General features: G+C 35.4%; 1 protein-coding gene across 2 annotated transcripts in view; it reads left to right on the forward strand.

Annotated features, from left to right (window-relative positions):
* NBAS (NBAS subunit of NRZ tethering complex) overlaps positions 1 to 18,610 on the forward strand; it is a 167,042-nt gene that overhangs the window by 41,403 nt on the left and 107,029 nt on the right. For both annotated transcript variants that reach the window (XM_051778244.1, XM_051778245.1), the window contains exons 22-32: positions 632 to 715; positions 1,346 to 1,499; positions 2,853 to 3,038; positions 3,821 to 3,994; positions 4,970 to 5,103; positions 5,816 to 5,878; positions 7,020 to 7,142; positions 8,571 to 8,673; positions 11,033 to 11,256; positions 13,418 to 13,530; positions 16,077 to 16,190. In XM_051778244.1, the coding sequence (XP_051634204.1) occupies positions 632 to 715; positions 1,346 to 1,499; positions 2,853 to 3,038; positions 3,821 to 3,994; positions 4,970 to 5,103; positions 5,816 to 5,878; positions 7,020 to 7,142; positions 8,571 to 8,673; positions 11,033 to 11,256; positions 13,418 to 13,530; positions 16,077 to 16,190 (1,472 nt within the window). The remainder of the gene's footprint in view (positions 1 to 631; positions 716 to 1,345; positions 1,500 to 2,852; positions 3,039 to 3,820; positions 3,995 to 4,969; positions 5,104 to 5,815; positions 5,879 to 7,019; positions 7,143 to 8,570; positions 8,674 to 11,032; positions 11,257 to 13,417; positions 13,531 to 16,076; positions 16,191 to 18,610) is intronic.

Here is an 18,610-nt window from a genome sequence, read left to right on the forward strand (position 1 = left end):
AACACTTAGCCTACAGTAGCAAGCCATAACTAATCATTCTAATAACAGCCCATGCTGTTCTTAATCTGTATCCTAAGCAGATTTTTTTTTTCTTCATCAACCTCAATATTTAGAGGATGTTTCTCTGTGGAAGGTTGTAGTCAGAAAACCACATTAAACTTAATTGAGAAGATCAGTACAGCAGGGTATATCTTCTTTTGCTTCAGTACAAGGATTTGTGCTAAAATCTGAACAATAGTCATGGTTTCTTTTCAAGATGTGAAGTTTGTAGGTTTTTATTCATTTCAGTCTTCTGTGACAGCACATGAAGTCGGAATACTTAGTTTGAAGTTGTAAAAATTCTGAAAGTGTGTAGTGGTTTTTTTTTTCCTTTTTTTAAAAGTATAGTCAGTAAGAAAATCAATTTATTAATGTTTTTTATTGGATCTTTAATGGTATAGGTAGAATATGTGTTTGTACAGATAATATAGAGGCAAATCACACTTGTAAAACTGAATTGATACTGTGATTGAATGACACGCTTATGAATTCACTGAAATACTTGTGTATGCTGTGTATTCTATTAATTGAATGCCATAAAAAATTAAAAATAAATGAAATTATGTAAAGCTTCCCTTTTCTGTTATACCAGTTACAGGAAAGGGATATTGAAAATTCTTCCTTGGAATGAGCAGAAGCATCGTGAAGAAGACTGGTGTGAAAAAGCAGAATGCAGGTAAATATATAAAAAGCAAAAATATTTCTCCATAGTTATGTACATTTCAGAGAAATAATTTACTTACTAATTCTTAAAGTGTGAGAAATACCCAGTAAGACTGGCTTCTTATTTTTTGTACTCACTGACTTGTGTTCTCAGCCTTCTTAGTGAGACTGACTGAGCACTGTTTCATGTTCCAGCGTTACCTGCAGTGTGCCTCTGTAATGAGTAACTTTGGCAAGTGCATGTGAGCAGTGGGAGGTTACTGTTGGAGATCCTGATTTAGTTATCTGTTTTTCCTTCCACCTCATTACTTGTCAGCCATAACATTATCATAGCAGCATTAATGGATCACAAAACTGCCTTTCACTGTGTGAGGAACAGATGGAAAGCAGAGGTGGGGCATACCTGTGTCTTCAATAGAGAGGATTCTTTCCTTCATGATCTATCTGCTGTTTGAAATCTCTTACCAGTTGCTTTTCTGACAAAACTAACACTCAGTGTGACTGGCATTTGAATCTCATTATTGTGTAGCGGTAGGTTGATTGTATAATTTTTTTTTGGAAGTTTTAGAAAATAGACTGATGTGGAAAAAAAATGCAAGCAAATATATACTTAAACATATACTTCCTTTTTTTCTTTTTAAAGGATAATTATTGAACCAGTTTTGCAAGATGAAGGCGAGTTTCTGTATGAAATGCAACCTGAATTACTGAAGTACAGGACTACTGACCTTTCAGTGGATCTCGTTACTGATTGGTATTTGAGCAGAGCACAGGAAATTGAAAAATATGCAATGCAGGTGAGAATAGCAGTGAGGAAATGATGGTGGCTGATCAACCTTCTTCAACAGAATCCTTAATATTCTTAATGCATATTAATGGGACACTTTTCCCTCAGTAATATACACTGTGTCTCAATCTTCATTATGACTTTTGAAGTATTTTTTTTTTACAGTGTACTTATGCTTGCTCTAAAGTTTACTTAGCCAAATAATTAATCCATAGGAATGAATAGGAATCCAGTAGATTCCCTTTCACAGAGTTTACCATAGCAGATAGTAGCTCTTTTGTAATCCATGAAAAATGTTTACCTTTACATTTTCATGTTTACAACTAAGGGGGGGGAAGTTGTGCACAGGATGTTGGGAAACATATTTTATTACCTGCCACGTGATACTATATCATGTGGCAGTCATGTGTCATGTGTCACTGTCATATGTCAATATGTGGTATTGTCATGATTGATTCCTCTCAGTTCTATTGTGTGTCTGTAGGGCTACTATGCAGCTTATTTTTGCTTGAATTTCTTTGTATGTTAAAAGTATGTGAAACTCTGTGTGGTAAAGATAAGCATTGCAAGTAAGAGCAGAGCTCATCACTGATGTGCTACAGTATTTTAGTGCTTCTTAAGACAATTGAGCTGCATGAAAAGGAGATTGACTGGAAGTATCACTATGAGTTAGTTTTAATGGGTGAGTTCTTTCATTCTTCAAGTTTTCAGTCCTCCAAGGCTCTTCAGTTATAGTTGCCTGGGATCTTAACAGCCTATCAGTATGTATGGCAACTTCTAAGGATCAATTAAATTGTGAACATAGAAATTAAATTTCATTCTACTCTTCCACACTTACGTCTGTCTCGCTGAATACATACAGCCAATATTGCATTCTTTGAAATCCAAACAGAACCTTTCATATAAAGGTAGTTTCAGTCACCAGAGAAAAAGGGTGTAATTATCTTCTGTGACATAAAATGCAACAATTAAAATTATTAAATCATGATCAGCTAGAAAAGTCACATTGCATGTCAGTTACCTAATTGTCTTAGAGCAATCCTTCATATTCCATACAGTGACATGAGGTGATGTATCTCTGTTTATGATCTCCAGAAGGTATAATATTCTAAATTATGTGCATGGGATGCATTTTGGTCAAAAGCCTTTTATGACATCATTCTCTAAGATTAAGCATTTTATTTGGTCTTTATAAAGCTGAAAAGAGCAAACCATTTAGGAATGTACAGTCCACAAAAGCTTCTATGAACTTAAAATTGCCTGTTAAGCAACTGGGAAAGAAACACAAATGGGGCACAGATTGATGTTGGTTTTTGGCAAACGAAAATTGTTCAGCAGTGAGGTTTTTTTATTATTTTTTCAGGTCGACTGTGCTCTGTCCCTTGTTCGTCTTGGCATGGAGAGGAATATTCCTGGTCTGCAGGTGCTTTGTGACAATCTGATCACTCTTGAGACAGTAGTTTATGAGACTGATGGTGATCGAACCTTGACTTTAAAGGAACTTCTAGAGATGAAAGACATTGAGAAGCTGAGACTGTTAATGAAGAATGTAAGTTTCAAAATAAATTAATAAGTATACCTCGGTTTCCTGTAACTCGGTTTACCATAAATCCTGTATGTATAAAGATACTGTTAGTGGCTGACATTTTTCTGATGAACCTCCGTCTTTAATTCAACAAAAATTTAACACTTTTACCGTTCCTTTACTGTGTGTTGGTGTCTTTAAATATTGTCAAGAAATCTTAATATTTGCCTCTGCAGCAGATATGTGTTTTTCAGTTCTGTAGTCAGCCTGTCCGTGGCATTTGAGAATACAAAAAGACCTCTTGGAAAGCTTAAAATATAGCTAGAGATTGAATAGGGCTCTGAAATTCAGTTGAAGCATTTGTAGAGGAAAATACTCAAGATTTTCATTTTTTTCCTAGGATTTATGTAATCGCTCATAATTAGTTTTCCTGTCTTGTGTTCTTGCTGAAAGTCATGCTACTCTGACATGCTTGCAAGCTGATCTTTCACTCATATTGAAATGGCAGGAGGAAAACAGCTGGGCTTTCCTCATGGAATGGGCTTTACTCCCTGTACTGCTCAGTTTCCCCATGCCATTGGGTAGCAGAAAGGTTGTTTCAGTGCTTCATTGTATAGTGATCTGTGCAGCGGTGGTGAATGTCAGGCTTCAGCTCTTGTTTGTGATAGGTGAAGATACTGTTTCAATTACATTGATCAAAATAGATTCTGTTTGGTTTTTGCTTTTTTTTGCTTATTTTGGGTAATGAAGCTGAAGCTGAATTTGTTCCTTTTTTTCCCCTCTCTGTAATTCATTGTGTTTTCCAGTCCTCTGATGAAAAATATGTGAAGAATGTTTATCAATGGATGATCCCTTTTCTCCACCGCTGTGAAAATCAGTCCCCTGGACTTGCAAATTCACTTTTTAAAGAATATTTAGTAACACTGGCAAAGGAAGACTTGACTCTACCTCTGAAGATATTTCAAAATTCAAAACCTGCTGTAAGTGTAGAGCCCTGATGATTCTACTGGTTTGTCTGGAAATTCTTGTCCTGAAGAGATAAGTTCATAAATAGGGCTAGTTCATTTAAATCAGATCACCTTTCTGATCTTTCTCTTCCTCTTGGACTCAGGATTTGTTATGTTTTAGAACACATTAAGTGAAAGGTTTTATACCATACATTATAATGCAGCTAAACTGTCCTTGATGAGACTGTCAAACTAATCTAAAAATGATCTTGACCTAGTAGAACAGAAGTTATTGTATGGATTCTTCTTTGAAGTAATTTTCTGGTAATCTGTTCAAAGTAAATTCCTGGCATATTCACTTTTTAAAAGTGAATATGAAAGAGTTTAATGATCTCACTAATATTTCTTTCCTGAGGAATTTTACTAGGATTAAATTGCTAATTAATTCCCCTGTATCCCGCCTTCCACGGGAAATCCGAAGAATAAAATGGGGACCATTAAGATTGAGGGAAACGTTCAGTGAGTAAGGGTGGAAGTTGCCTTCCATATGAGTGTTTCATGCTGCTTCTGTGGTTTAAATAATTCTTCCAGAGCACATAAGCACATTTTTGCATGCTACTGAACTTTCTGAGTATATGGACAAAAATCAACTAGTGGAACAAAACCACAGCTATTTTGTGTGTTGATACTGTTGAGCATATTAAACAAATCTGACAAATGTTTGCAGCAGTTGCCTTCCTCTGCCCTGTGCCCTCTTCGCTTTTCAAATTCCAGAAGGGTATAATGGCACACCACTGTTGTTTCAAGTGTCTGCACTGCAGGAAACTATCCAAGTTATGTTTCAGGTTGTGACTTCAGCACGTACTTCACCAGGTTTTTAGCAAGGGGCACTCTGATTGCACCTAGAGACAATTTACTTACTTGGAGTACACATCTTTTTATATTCAAAAGAAAACTGTTGAATTTCAAATGGAAAATAAAAATGAGTGTGCTTTCTTTTCTTGTTAGTGTCAGCAAAAAATTATTCCTGATCAAGACCAGCTTATGATTACGGCACTGGAATGTATTTATAGCTGTGAACGAGATGACCAGCTCTCTCTCTGTTATGATATTTTGGAATGTCTTCCACAAAGAGGATATGGGTAAACATTTTCAGCGGGTTATTTGTAAATATTTTAGAAATATTAAATATACTTGTGAATTAATGCTTTAAAAATGGTTGTTAAGTCACTAAAGGGCAGTTGATGTTATTGGAATATTCTGCTCCTACCTGAGTTGCCGTGATTGTCATATGTGTATCTGTATGCTTGTGATGTGTATGTACTCTACCAGATAATGCAGAAAAACATGAGTTAAAGTAGCAGCCCGGAGCAAGGCTTCTGTGTTAGCTCCTTAGACTTTTATAGTCTGATGAATTGAGGCTCAGTGTTAGTGTCGTATTGGTCTCGTTACAATTAGTGGCATGTTGCACTTAGCTTGCAAGCAGCAGTATGGCCCCACGAGAGAGGGAAGATGGAAGACCCATATGAAGGGCAGGTAGTTCTCAAGAAAGTGGAAACATGAAGAGATGTCAACTATTATTCCAGTATCTTTAACATGTATGAAGGAGAGAGCCTAAGAATAGTCTAAGGAAGAAGAAGCTCTGTTCTTGGGAAACTGAGGGACCCTCTCAATTTTAACTATCTTCCCAGCAAGAAACCAACAATTTTAATATTTTCAAGTAAGCATATATTTAATTTTAATCAAGGAATGTTTCAAACTGCTTATCTTTATATCAGTGTAATATGAAATACATTAAGAGATTATAAGAATTATTTTTGTATATATGTATTTAATTGTGTAATATCTTTGCAGGCCTGAAACAGATAAAACTAACACTCTTCATGATGAAGTAGATGAACTGGAACAAATTCTTAGGTATTTAATTTTGCTAAAATAAATAATGTATTCTTACACAAGTCACTAGGCAGAGCCAAGAACTTTTTTATGACAAGAAAGCAGCAAGAATACTTAACTTGTTTTTAGTGCTGTCAACAAGATTATCCGTATGTTTTTTTTATTCAGAACATAGAAATGTTGAATGGTTTTATCTATTTGAATATTTTAAAAATGCATAGATTTTTTTTTTTTAAAAGTTTGGGATTTGGGGTTTTTTTTGTTCTTTTTTTGAGGAGAAAGAGAGTTAACTGAGGAGTTTTGATGCCGTGGAGATGTTGGTACTAAAAAAAATCTCCAGAGCAGTTAATTAGGGGTGAGATAAGGAAAGGGTTTATTGTGCCAAGGCAATAGATGTTACGACGCGCTCCTGCTGTGCCAGAGATGTTACATTTTATAATACCATCCCTCCAATCCCAAATGTGTCCACCCTGTGGCCTTTGCTCTGGGCCGCCCAGGGTCCACCCCCTGGGAATTGGGGCTGGGGGCTTTTTGAGACCCTCTCTTCATCTATCTTCATCTTCTTCGGGGCACAGAGGGTACATATTCACCTAATTCTTGACTCCGTTTTGTTATTCAGGCCCTGATATGCTGTTCCCTAAACAGTCTAGGCCTTGCCTTGACAAAAGACTAAACATTGCCACTGAATTCAGGGGTAGGTTTGATATGGGGAGCATAGAATGGGGTAACAGGGTTAAGGAATGTGTAAACTAAGGGTGCTACAGGGAAAGGGATGTGAGGGTTGCTGCTTTTAAAGTCTACTTCCACTACTTATAAAACTTATAAGGCTTACAAAATTAGAAAAATAAAAAACCATTAGGGGCTTAAGGCATCAGTTTGTTTTGGTCTTGATACTCTGTAATACTTTAAGTGATCAAAGACGAAAATTGTAAAGATATGTTATCAGGTTATTGGTGATGTGTTTACCCTACTGTATTATTATTATTATTATATATATTTTAAAAAATGTAGATAATGTTACTCTGGCTAATCCCTACTGTTACAGATTTTATGGAGTCTGTTTGCATTTGCAGTACATTGTCTGAGACAGCTTTAAGACTGCTGCTGCAGCAGTAGTTGTACGATTGTGCAGGATTCAAAAACGCTGACTCTCTATTTACAGTGTGTCAGAGCTGTTGGAGAAACATGGACTTCAGAAACCTGTTTCTTTTGTGAAAGACACAAAGGACAATGTGGAGGAGGCACGGAAGCTGATGATTAGGCTGACAAGGCACACAGGTCGCAAGTTAGTATTCCAAGGGGAGCGGGAGATAAGAGGGAAAGGACAGTCAGGCAACAGTCCCTGCCTGTTGTGCTGCAGTAGGGAGCTGTGGCATTCATCCTGAAGATGGTGTACCTAAAATACATTTGTTAAACTAATGATTAACGTGATTGCTGTTTTGACTGCATCCTCCACAGTCAAGTCTGTCTTACTTCGAACCTGTGTTCAAGTAAACAAGCCTAAAAGGCTGCAAGATGATGAACTGTAAAAGTTAACATATTGTAAATGAGGTCCTTTAAGACCTATTTAATTTTATTGAGAGTGTAGGATTTGTAAAATAACACTTAGTTGTTTTTGGCATGTTTTCTTGGAACCCTTGTAATAGGGTAATTTATTGATTGTTACTTATTGATTCTACTGCTTATATTCCCAGTATAATTTTTCTACTTAAGAACTACTTCATTTACATCATCTTTCAACTGTGCATGAATTATTATGGGCTCTTGGCATGAGCAGATAAAAAATTTGAACCCTGGGAAAAGCAGCCATCACTGTGGGTGATTTTTCTTTCTTATTTAAGGCAAACATGCACAGCAGTTTATTGGTGATGGTAGAGTAATATTTAGATTTTTAGTAGTATGAAAGCTTTTTAAGAGTTCTAAAAACCTTTCTTTGCAAAGATCAAGTCAATGCTTCTGTAGGAAAAATGTTGATTTTTCCGCTCATGGAGACTCTTTACTTTGTCAAAATGAAAGTTAATGCCACATGAGAAAATCACTGTTATCTGGAACTAGCTTAAAAAATCTTTTTTTTAATCTGAAAGGCTCAAGATAATGTGAGAAAGCCTTCATAATGTTTTTACTAATAAAAGTTTTAAAAGAGCACAAGAAGTTGAAGTTTTGTGGGTCAGCATTGATCCAGGGATCCAGAGGGTCAAGAATCTGAATACCACTCAATTTAAAGGAACAAAATAAAGTTGCAGCTCTATTCTGCTGTGATTACATGCAATTGATTAGTCCTTGGAGATGGCCTACAATGAACAGCACTTTAATAATCCTCAGTTGCTGTTAGAAACTTGGTTTTGTCCCGCTGTTCTTGGATTATGAGGAAGAAAGCATATCCAACTTTCTGATGTATTATTGAAAATTTTCGAAACCTACCTGAGGGATCTTGAGACAAATTGCTTAAATCCCTGTCTTATCCCACAGAAAAACAGAAAACACTTGGGTATTGCATTGTTGTCACACCATGTTATCCCACAGACACTTTTTTAATATTAATTAATATTAAATGCATTCTATCTTTAAATCACTTCTTATTAAAAGTCCAGTTCAATATTGAAATAGCATTTGAGAAAACTCTTATTTTTGGTGATTGAAATGTAGTGTTATCTATTGCTTTTCTTTAAATCTGTTGAGGTAGGGAGTGTTTAATTTTAAAAAATATTTGTAGGCAACCATCAGCCAGTGAGACACAGTGGAAGGAGTTGCTCCAGGATATGTTAGACATGCAACAGAAAGTGTATAGATGCTTACATTTGGATATGTGCTATGAGGTGAGTTTTGTGTCTTCTTACTGACTTATGTCCCAGGTAAGCTACAGATACTCACTTCATATTGTTGCTCACAAATGTAAACACATTTTTATGTGTTGTATTACTTGGTTGTCTACTGGCTTTTTTGCGGTATTTTCATTCAAACCAGAAATTTCTGGTGTTAATTCATTTTGTCAAAAACCTCTTTAATAAATATCCTGTATATATTTTACTAGAATTCACCTTTTTCAAAATTGAGTCAGCTTCTTGAGGCTGTATGCTGTAGACAGTAATTCTGTGTACAAATGTGTTTAGCAATAAACACTTTAAACTAATAAAAATAAATACTCTTTTAGATAAATGTTATCTTCTCTCAAGCATTCCTTAAACATGAAGTTCTAGTTTGATAATATTATCCAATATCATTATAGGATTATGGACTTTCTGCTACTTGCAGTTGAAGTAAAATAATGTGAAATGAGAAATCTAATTTCATTGAAGGAGAAAAACTGCATGTGCATAAAATCCAAACCTACGTCATTAGTATTTGCAAAGGACAGCTATTAGACTGATACAGAATTTGCTGTGACATTTATTTTTTATTTGCATTTTCACTTCAATATACTGCAGTTTTTTTACAGATACAGCACTGTTTCCACTATATTTCATGTTTTATGTGTGTGTGTGTATATATATATATATGAAAGGGTTTTTTTGCAGCTTACAGATTTAATTGCTTATGACTACCACTCTGATAAGCTCTTTGGAGAGGTCTTAAAAGCAGATTAGAAAAAGAAAGAAGGAAAAAAGCAATGCTGTTCAACATATACGTGGAAAAAATCACTCATTCTTAGTAGTTGTACAGCTTGAAGTTGCTTAAAGAGAACTTAAATGTATTTAATATTCATGGTTTTGTAATAGCCTACAATTTAGTATACTTGGAATTTTTTTAAGTTAATTTAGAAAAATTATAATACTAGAGCACTCTGCAAATAAGGCATTGGCTTTGCTCTGATCTTAATATGTCTTCTATTAACATCAAATTATTTTTTAATCTCTGAACGATGTGATTTAAAAAAAAACAAACAAGGGTTTTGGTAAAATTATGTAGGAGTGCTGAAAATGCTTTGAAGTGTAATGCTGTCATATGCAGTTACACTTTGATAACTTCAAAATTGAGAAATTGATGAGACAGGAAGGAATTGCAATCCCATGTGAGGTTTATATTGGATACTTTTTAGAATAATGCTTACTCTGTTTTGCTTCCATGCAAAGTGAATTTTGTCTTCTTAAAGAAGGGCTTCATGTCCATAAATTTCAGGAGAGGTAAATATTGTTTATGTGAACTTTGAGGAAGAAGGGTCAGCTATCATAGTTTGCATCTTTCACTGTTCCTTGAAGATTAAAATGTTATGGAATGGAAGATGATCCAATTGTGTGATGTTCTTTAAGAAGCACTGAACTGTGTTCCTTTCCAGAGCGTGAGATGGTTTGGAGAGGTTCTTCCTAGTGAAGAAATACTTGTTTCAAGATGTGATTGGACAGGGTGCTAGATACTCTCGTCTGTGCCCCCTTTCCCATGAAAGGTTGGAGCAGATGATCTTTAGAGGTCCCTTCCAACCTAGTCTCTTCTATAATTCATTGGTCATGTTTAATTTGTTGTGAACTTTAAAACCTTTGATAAAAACCATTTTGTTTCAGCTGTGATATTTTTTGAAATTATTAAATGTCTGTCCTGCTCTTTATTTGGACAATACTGACTGTGCTTAAGTTAAAAAATACTTATTTTTGTAAGTAAGAGAGATTATTTTGAGTGTCTAAAGTGGGCAAAACTTTGACCTGGAAATAAATTAGGTGTTTTTTGGCAGATGCAGAATTATATTAGTATGCACTCTTTGAAGATAGTCTTGATTGAAATTTAAATAGCATCCTATATGATCAGTTCTAAATATTTTTGGTTTCTTCAGGGATACAGAATTTCCTCTGATATGTTGTTGGTTTTAAGGTCTTAATACTGAACTACCTTTTCAGATTCTTACATCTTATTTACACCTCAGAATGTAGGTATATTTCTGATCTCTTAAAGATCACCTATTAAAAGACAGCTAGTAAAAAGACTGTAAAAAGACAGCTAGTATGCTTTTTTCTCCAATAAGTAGAAACAAGTAGCTACTAGTTAATTTTAGCTTTACTTAAAGTAATACTTTCCTTGATAGAAGTTACATTTTCTGCTTGGACTGAATGTATTCTTTTGACTTCAGACATCCTCAGACATCCTTTTATTCAAAGAGGTTGAATATGCATTCTAGTTCCATAGAATGCAGATAAGCTGACTTGAAGCTGCTGCTGCAGGTTATTAAATTACTGTTCTTCCTTTTAGATATTCACTGAAAGTCTTTTATGCTCAAGCAGTATAGACAATATCCACTTGGCTGGGCAAATGATGCATTGCAGCGTTTGGTCAGTGGATCTACCAAGTTCATCAAAAGGGAAGCCACAGTACCGAGTCAGCTATGCAAGAAGTATTGAACTGGTTCTGGCTGCTGGCAGAGAATATTTCAATTCTTCAACAAGTTTGACTGACAGCTGTATGGAGTTGGCCAGGTATGTTTATAGTTATCATATACATAAATACAGCTGATTTAATGTTGTCATAAAATTAGGGTTTATTTGCTAATATTTCCCACCCTGCCCAGTCTCCTATTGAGAATCTCTTTTCACAAGCAGGCTCTGGAAATACAAAATAGCATTGCTTTTAATGCTAAGGGGCTTTTATCTTAGTTTTATGGTGATATTTCAAAATATGTGGTTTATAGATCAAATACTTCCTAAGAATGTGTGACTGTCTGTTTAGTAAGATGTTTTGGTCCTTCTCTGACTTACCTCCAATGAGATGTTTCATGGTAATTTAACCTTGTTTTCCTGAGGGATTATCATAGTGTGTAGGTCTCCTAGTAGCCTCTGTGTCTGAGTTGTTTTAGGTAGAATGTATTGATCTTCTCTTTAACTTTTTCATTCTCATGTTTTAATCTTCAGCCTGAAATATTTGTCAATGCTCCTGAAAATGTGGTAGGTTCAGATGGGATGTAAATGTGTCTATTCTTAATTGACACGTAGAGATAAAAGCCATATGGCACACTGAACAAATAAAACAATTTCCTGATTTATTGTGTAAGGTGACTTAAACCATTTGAAATCACTGAGACAGGATGCAATCCAGAGGGACCTGGACAAGCTTGAGAAGTGGACCTGTAGTAATCTCAGGCAATTTAATAAGACCAAGTTCAAGGTGCTGCACCTGAGTCAGGGCAACCCCCTGGTATCAGTCCAGGCTGGGGGATGAACGGATCAAGGGGAGCCCTTCTGAAAAGGACCAGGGGGTTCTGGTGAGTGAGAGGCTGGACATGACCTGTCAGTGTGCACTCACAGCCCAGAAAGCCAAATGTGTCCTGGGCCGCATCCAAAGCCGTGTGGGCAGCAGGTCAGGGGAGGGGATTCTGCCCCTCTGCTCTGCTCTGATTAGACCCCACCTGGAGTGCTGCATCCAGTCCTGGGGTCTCCAGCACAGGAAGGACACTGACCTGCTGGAGTCCAGAAGAAGTCACCAAGATGATTAAAGGGCAGGAGCACCTCTCCTATGAGGAAAGTCTGAGGGAGTTTGGATTGTTCAACCTGGAGGTGAGAAGGCTCTGGGTGACCTAATTGCAGCCTTCCAGTACCTGAATGGAGCCTACAAGGAAGATGCAGAGAGACTGTTTACAAGAGTATGCAGTGACAGGACAGGGGGAATGGCTTCAAATGGAAAGAGAGTAGGTTCAGATTAGATATTAGGAGAAAAAAATGTTTACTGTCAGGGTGGTGAGGTACTTGAACAGGTGGTCCAGAGAAGCTGTGAATGTCCGCTGCCTGGAAGTGTTGAAGGCCAGGTTGAATGGGGCTCTGAGCAGCCTGGTTTAGTGGAAGGTTTAATCTCTACCCATGGCAGAGTGTTGAAACTAGGTGATCTTTAAGGTCTCTTCCAGCCCAGGCCATACTATGATTTTGCATGTTGATTTTTTTGTTAAATGTGTGTTAATAAAACTACATATGAATACACTGTATCAAAATGCAAGCTGTAATTAAAAAAAAATCCAAAAACTTATTACATCAATATAATATTCATAAAACATATAAATTAAAAATATTTAAAATAATGTTCTGATAATGATCTCATGCATTGATTCATCTTCAGATCAATTTAGTGGGAGTTTTTCTGTTGTTTTCTTAATCAGCTTTGTTTTTATTTGCTGTACCTAGTTGAGGAAATTGTGACAGTGACTCTAATGTTTTACTTCCAATCAACTTTTTACAGTATTTCGCTTTTATCTTCTAGTATATGGCAATACCAAAATGCAGTAATGATAGGAAAAGTATTTCCCAAAATAATTATATATTTAAGTAGAAGTGTCTTCAACGTTTTCTACTAAATTCATTGCAGGTCTAAATTCAGGAGGGTTTAGGTGATGTGCTTATCCCACACAACCAGTTGAAGGCAATGTGAAAATAGAAATTTGTTAAAATGTTTAGCCAGCCATAACAGAGAAAGAGTGCTAGATGCTTCTAGTGTGTGTTAAAAGACTATTGAGTATTTTGACATTTCATAATTACAGTAAATTACTGGTGGCTGTTCTTTTGTTTTCTTTTACTCAGAGGTGAACTTTTTCTACAAATCTAACTTTGGATGTGTTCATCAAACTTGAGAAAAATGTGTTTGATTCCTTATTAGGTGCTGTCTGCAGCTTATTGTAGACAGTCCCAGTGCTGTTCAGGAGGAGTTGGACCTCATTCGTGCTCTCGGTTACCTTGAAGAATTTGGAGTGAAAATATTACCACTGCAAGGTACTGCATAATTTTATTCTTTATATGAGTACTTGAATCACAGGCATAAATATACATGAAAAATAGTTGCTATTATGTAAGTGTGACATGATTAAACTAAGGGGTCCGTTTCCTGCCTCCAGTTTACAGGCATATATCAAAAAATGGTTTTTGTAATAAAATTTTTTAGTTTATGTGAGGTAAGAAAGATATTTGCATATTACACCTGTTTTGGGACTTACTTTTAGCAGGACTTTAAAATAATTATAGTATTGAGTATATGAAATTCCTGGTGACTTCAACAGAAATAGTTTGAGCTCATCTTTAATTTGCTAAATAATCTGCACTTGCTTATGTGCCGATGAGCTTTAAAATAATAGGTGGGAGAGAAGTACTATCATGGATAGGCAGTTTTCCTGTCTCCACTGGGCTGTTTCCTTTTAGAAGTATATAAAACCCAATGACAGTGGAAGTGAACTTTTACGAGGTATTTCTTCTGATGAATTGGTTACAATTAAATCTGTTTTGGAGCTCTGACTCCAATAGAACAGAAAGTTGTTGGACAGGAGTTGGAAAGAAATTTTATGCTTATGTACAGTGAAACTTCATGAATACTAGTAATGGAAGCACTGTAAGAGAACTGGCTGAGATGAACACTGAGTACCAATGAAACGTGTTTTACTTCTGGTATTGTGCAGAGAAATACTGGGATTTATGGAAAGCATTTACGAGCCTATGGAGAATAAAGTAGATGTCCTTAGTGGCTGTTGTTAGTTTACTTTGGTGTTCTCTTTTTATTCTCTTTTTTTCCAAGTATTTCTTCAAGTGAGTTAATGCTCCATATGTAATACTCTGAAATCTTACCATTTCTGGACTGAGAATGTCTGATTTCTAGATCTTGCAGTATTAGCCTGTTGATATCTAGAGTAAAATTCTTTTTTAGTCAGTTTGTTCAGCCTGTAAAAAAGTGCACATACTTTCTTCAACTTTTTTTGGTCTGGACATGAAGGTATCATTTAAAAAGTGGCAGCATAATACTGTGTTAACAGTATGTGTAATACAACTGATTTAGATTAATTAGAATATGTGAAGTCATGCCTGTAATTTCATTAATGAGCCTGACTTATCCTTGCTCCAGTATCTTTCATGTAAATCAGATTAATCTAATATGATTAAAATGATGTTTTCAAGTTTTAATGAAAGCCTTTAAATGGTATGTTACTTTGATAGAATGTCATTAAAGTAGCACTAAATATCAGCTGTTCCCCCAACAGTAGTCTATTAACAATAGACTTCTATTTGCCATTATACATTTAGTTTTCTGTAGATCTTCCCCTCACTTGTATTTTTAGCAAACTCAGCAATTTAAGTTTATGAACTACTATTATGCTCTATTTTAATAAAATCTGGTTTGAAGACTCCTTATTAACATTAAAGGTGAAGAAAAGTCCATCTTTAATGTGTTTGACCCATCAGATTACTTTTAGTTATGTTTGATATTTACAAAAAATCTTGCTTGTATAATGAGTGAATGAAAACATACTATTGCTGTATACTAATATATGTATGGGATAGAATATTAAAAATTAAACTAAAAATATAACCTTTTCCTGTTCCTTCATTCTTAAATTGTTTTAGTTGAACTTGATTTCTAGAATTGATAGAGTTTTCATTATGTGAGTACTTCTTTGCTCTTATTGAGAGGCCTAGTATCCTATGTTTTAAGCCCAATATGCTAATGCAGATTTTATCCCACATGGAGCTATTAAAGTCTTACTGAGTGTTAAGTGGAAGATCTGCATGCTGTTCCTCTGTGTTCTGAGAACTTGCATGGTATGAGAAAGTTACCGTTTTAAAGCAGCAGCCTGAAGTTAGCCACCCACTAGCTAGCTAAAAAGAGCACCGAATTCAGGTGATGATATTAAATTAGACAATTAAGATAATTGTTTAATTCCTCGTAAAATCACTTTTGAAACGCAGTACTAATTATAAGCTTCTCAGAATATGGTTGACACAACTTGATGATTTGCAGACTATGCTTCCACTTGCTCAGAAAATTTTTATGTATATTAAAACAGCCTTAAGAATTTGCCTATGACGGTTCTTTCAGTCTGTGATGTATCTCATCTATGCTAAAATAAAATGTAACATGAAATCTTAGTTACTTAAAACATTTTAAATGAAAGTTAATGTCTGCGTTAGCATTCTTTCAGAATGTTGCAAAAATGATAATTAAAAAAAATTACATAAAGGTATCTTGATTAGTTGTATAATTTGAAAATCATTGAATGTGAAAACCTGGAACAAAACCAAGTTTTCCTTCAGGTCAGTTTCTCTTTTTGCTCCCTTCGCAGCCTGACTTGTAATGGTTGGAGCTGGATATACTGGGGTATTATTTTAACTTTCTGTTTATAGGTATAATTGAAGATCTGCATGAAGGGCTGGTTTTCAGATTGTGTTTGCATTCTTATACTCCCCATCACTTCCTGTGCCCATGCTGTTTAACCAGAAATACAGCACTCATGTTCATTTGTGCAGTCTCTTAACACCAGTTCTACTTTCAACAGTGCGTTTGTGTTCTGATCGACTCAGTCTCATCAAGGACTGTTTGGCTCAGATGTCGACAAACTATAAACAGTCTGCTAAGCTCCTGGGACTTGCAAACTTGCTAAGGGTTGCAGGTAAGCTGTGTTAATAAGACTCTGAATTGCAAGCGATGTGGTTGATGTCACACTTAAGGACATTTGAGTTGATCGTTAGAAGATGTGTTTGAAGGTAGGACTAAAAAGTCATCTGGAAGAGCAGTCATTGGAGAGGAATAAAAGATTTTACAAAACCAGAATATTTTATTTGTAAAACAACTGAAATGGTCAGCTGCTCTGATGTCCCACTAATACCTGAAATAAAAAATACCTTGTCTAATCTAGAGTTGGAGTAAAAACTTATTTCAGATTGGAGGAGTTGTGGCTGAGAACATCTTGTTTTACAATTAATTGGTAATACTAAAATTCCAGTAAATCTTATTCTCTCTGTCAGATAAGGTAGTTTTATTTAAACATAGTCGCATTTAATTTAGAGGGGAAAAGTCATCTGTAAAGCATGAATTTCAGCTGTTAGACTTTTGTCTATGCTGCATTTATTTCCTTTGGGCACTAAAAATAATACATTAAGTTGAGTATTCATTTGATGAACTGAACATCTTCAAAGCTTGAGTCCTGAGGATATTAGTGGTTTTTGGGGTTTTTTTTGATAGCCTACCTAAGGTAGCTGCCTTTTGATTTTTGAAAAATATTTAATCAATGCAGCTGTAACCACAACACTGCTGTATTTTTATGATGTAGAAATAGAATATAGAAATATGAAATAGACATTCATATTTCATGCAGCTTGGTATATAAAATCAGTGCATTTTGGCTTTGTCACTGAAGCATGCCTGGGTAATTCCCTTTTCCCTTTCTATTTGTTAAATCATTTAAGATTTTTTTCTTATGTTTTCAGGAAGCTTAGTATTGGCAATTTTTTACATAGTATTATAAATAGGGAGGGAGATATTTGAGAGGGTTGTGTGAAGTTATGAACAGAGGTAAGGAAGTTAGGCTGCTGACCTCCCAAGATGCCCAGGTCCTAAGGAAAGGAGTCACAGGAAATGTTGTGACTCTGGTGTGCTCAGTGCTCCCATTACATAGCACTGCTACATGAAAGATGACAGAGGGAAGGGGACGGTACCATGTTAGGTAGCTGGATCCAATCTACATATTTTACATGTAGTCCATCAAAAAATTAGGATGACAGTTGTAACTTCTCTTTTTTTCTTTGCTTGTAAGACTTTTGGGGAAAAAAGAAGTCTCCCTGTTGGTTTGTAAGATGAGATTGCTGTACAGCTCTTTCCCTGTCCTGTCTGCTTCCTTCCACATCAAGTTAAAATCTGTCAATTTTTCATAGTATTCTGGGTTCTTTAGGCTAATGTTGGTTTTTGTTTTATCTTCTTTTTGAATCTAAGGGATTCTCTTTGTATGAAGGGAGGGAAAACAAAATCCACAGAGGCTTTATGAAGCTTAAAAACACTAAGTATTTTGTCCAGTTTTGTTAACCTAGTGCCTTAGCTTTAGATCAGACTTTACAGTGCCCTGGCATGTACCTTTGAACAGGGATCAAACTCGTGGCTCTCATCTCCAGAGACTGAAAGGTGGCAGGCACCAGATATTAGATGGAGAACTTCAGGTAATTTGTATAGAGCTCATTGATATGGTAACTTCTGTGTGCTAGTGTTATAATCACAGTGACACAGACACAGCACCAGAAAGAGAGATTGAAGAGAGAGATTTAAAGCCAGATGATGAAATGGCCTCATGATTTTTCTCTTCCATGCACTTACCAGGCTAGAGAAAACCAGAAGATGGATGTGTGAGATGGTTAATTATTAAACAGGTGAATGATTTAGAAACTGGTACTTACTCTACCAATGACATATTTATTCTGCAAGTGTTGGGCTCTCTGACTTTAATGGTTAACATCAAGAGTAATGCTGATGATTACTCCTGTGATAAGTAGGGAATTTTAGTTGTAAAAGTACATTTCAAGAGTGAATCTTGGTAAGGAATACACTACTTTGACATACTTTACTTGTCTCTTATACTAAATAAAGAAATAACTGTCACTTTCAAAGTAATCTTTTGATTATAGAATAATATTTATTTATTAAAAATGAAAATATAGCAAGAAAACATTTCCAGTCATGACTTTCTGTGGTGGGAGTGTGTGATTTTTTTTTGTTTAGTTGGTTTATTTGGCATAAGTAGCTTTAAGCTTTTGTGATTAAAAACCATTTCACGGTTACTAAAGTATATCTATTTGTATTGCTTATATTTACAAGCTGTTTTCCATAGAGGATGTTAATTTATAAGTAAGATATAGGTTTGGTATGAGAATGCCATATTTGTGAATTTTATCTAAACTTATATTTTGTAGGAGATGGGTTATGGAAAACAGACTTATTTCATTTTAAGAAATGCAGTATTTCTTAATTTCTTTTTTTTTTTTTTTTCTGAACTTGAAAGCTGCAAACAGCCTACGACTACTATTGCAAGTTTTTTGTGCCTGG

The sequence above is a fragment of the Manacus candei genome, unplaced genomic scaffold (assembly GCF_025592945.1).
Source record: "Manacus candei isolate 608988 ecotype Guabito, Panama unplaced genomic scaffold, ASM2559294v1 h1tg000011l, whole genome shotgun sequence".
In the NCBI taxonomy this organism is placed as follows: domain Eukaryota; kingdom Metazoa; phylum Chordata; class Aves; order Passeriformes; family Pipridae; genus Manacus; species Manacus candei.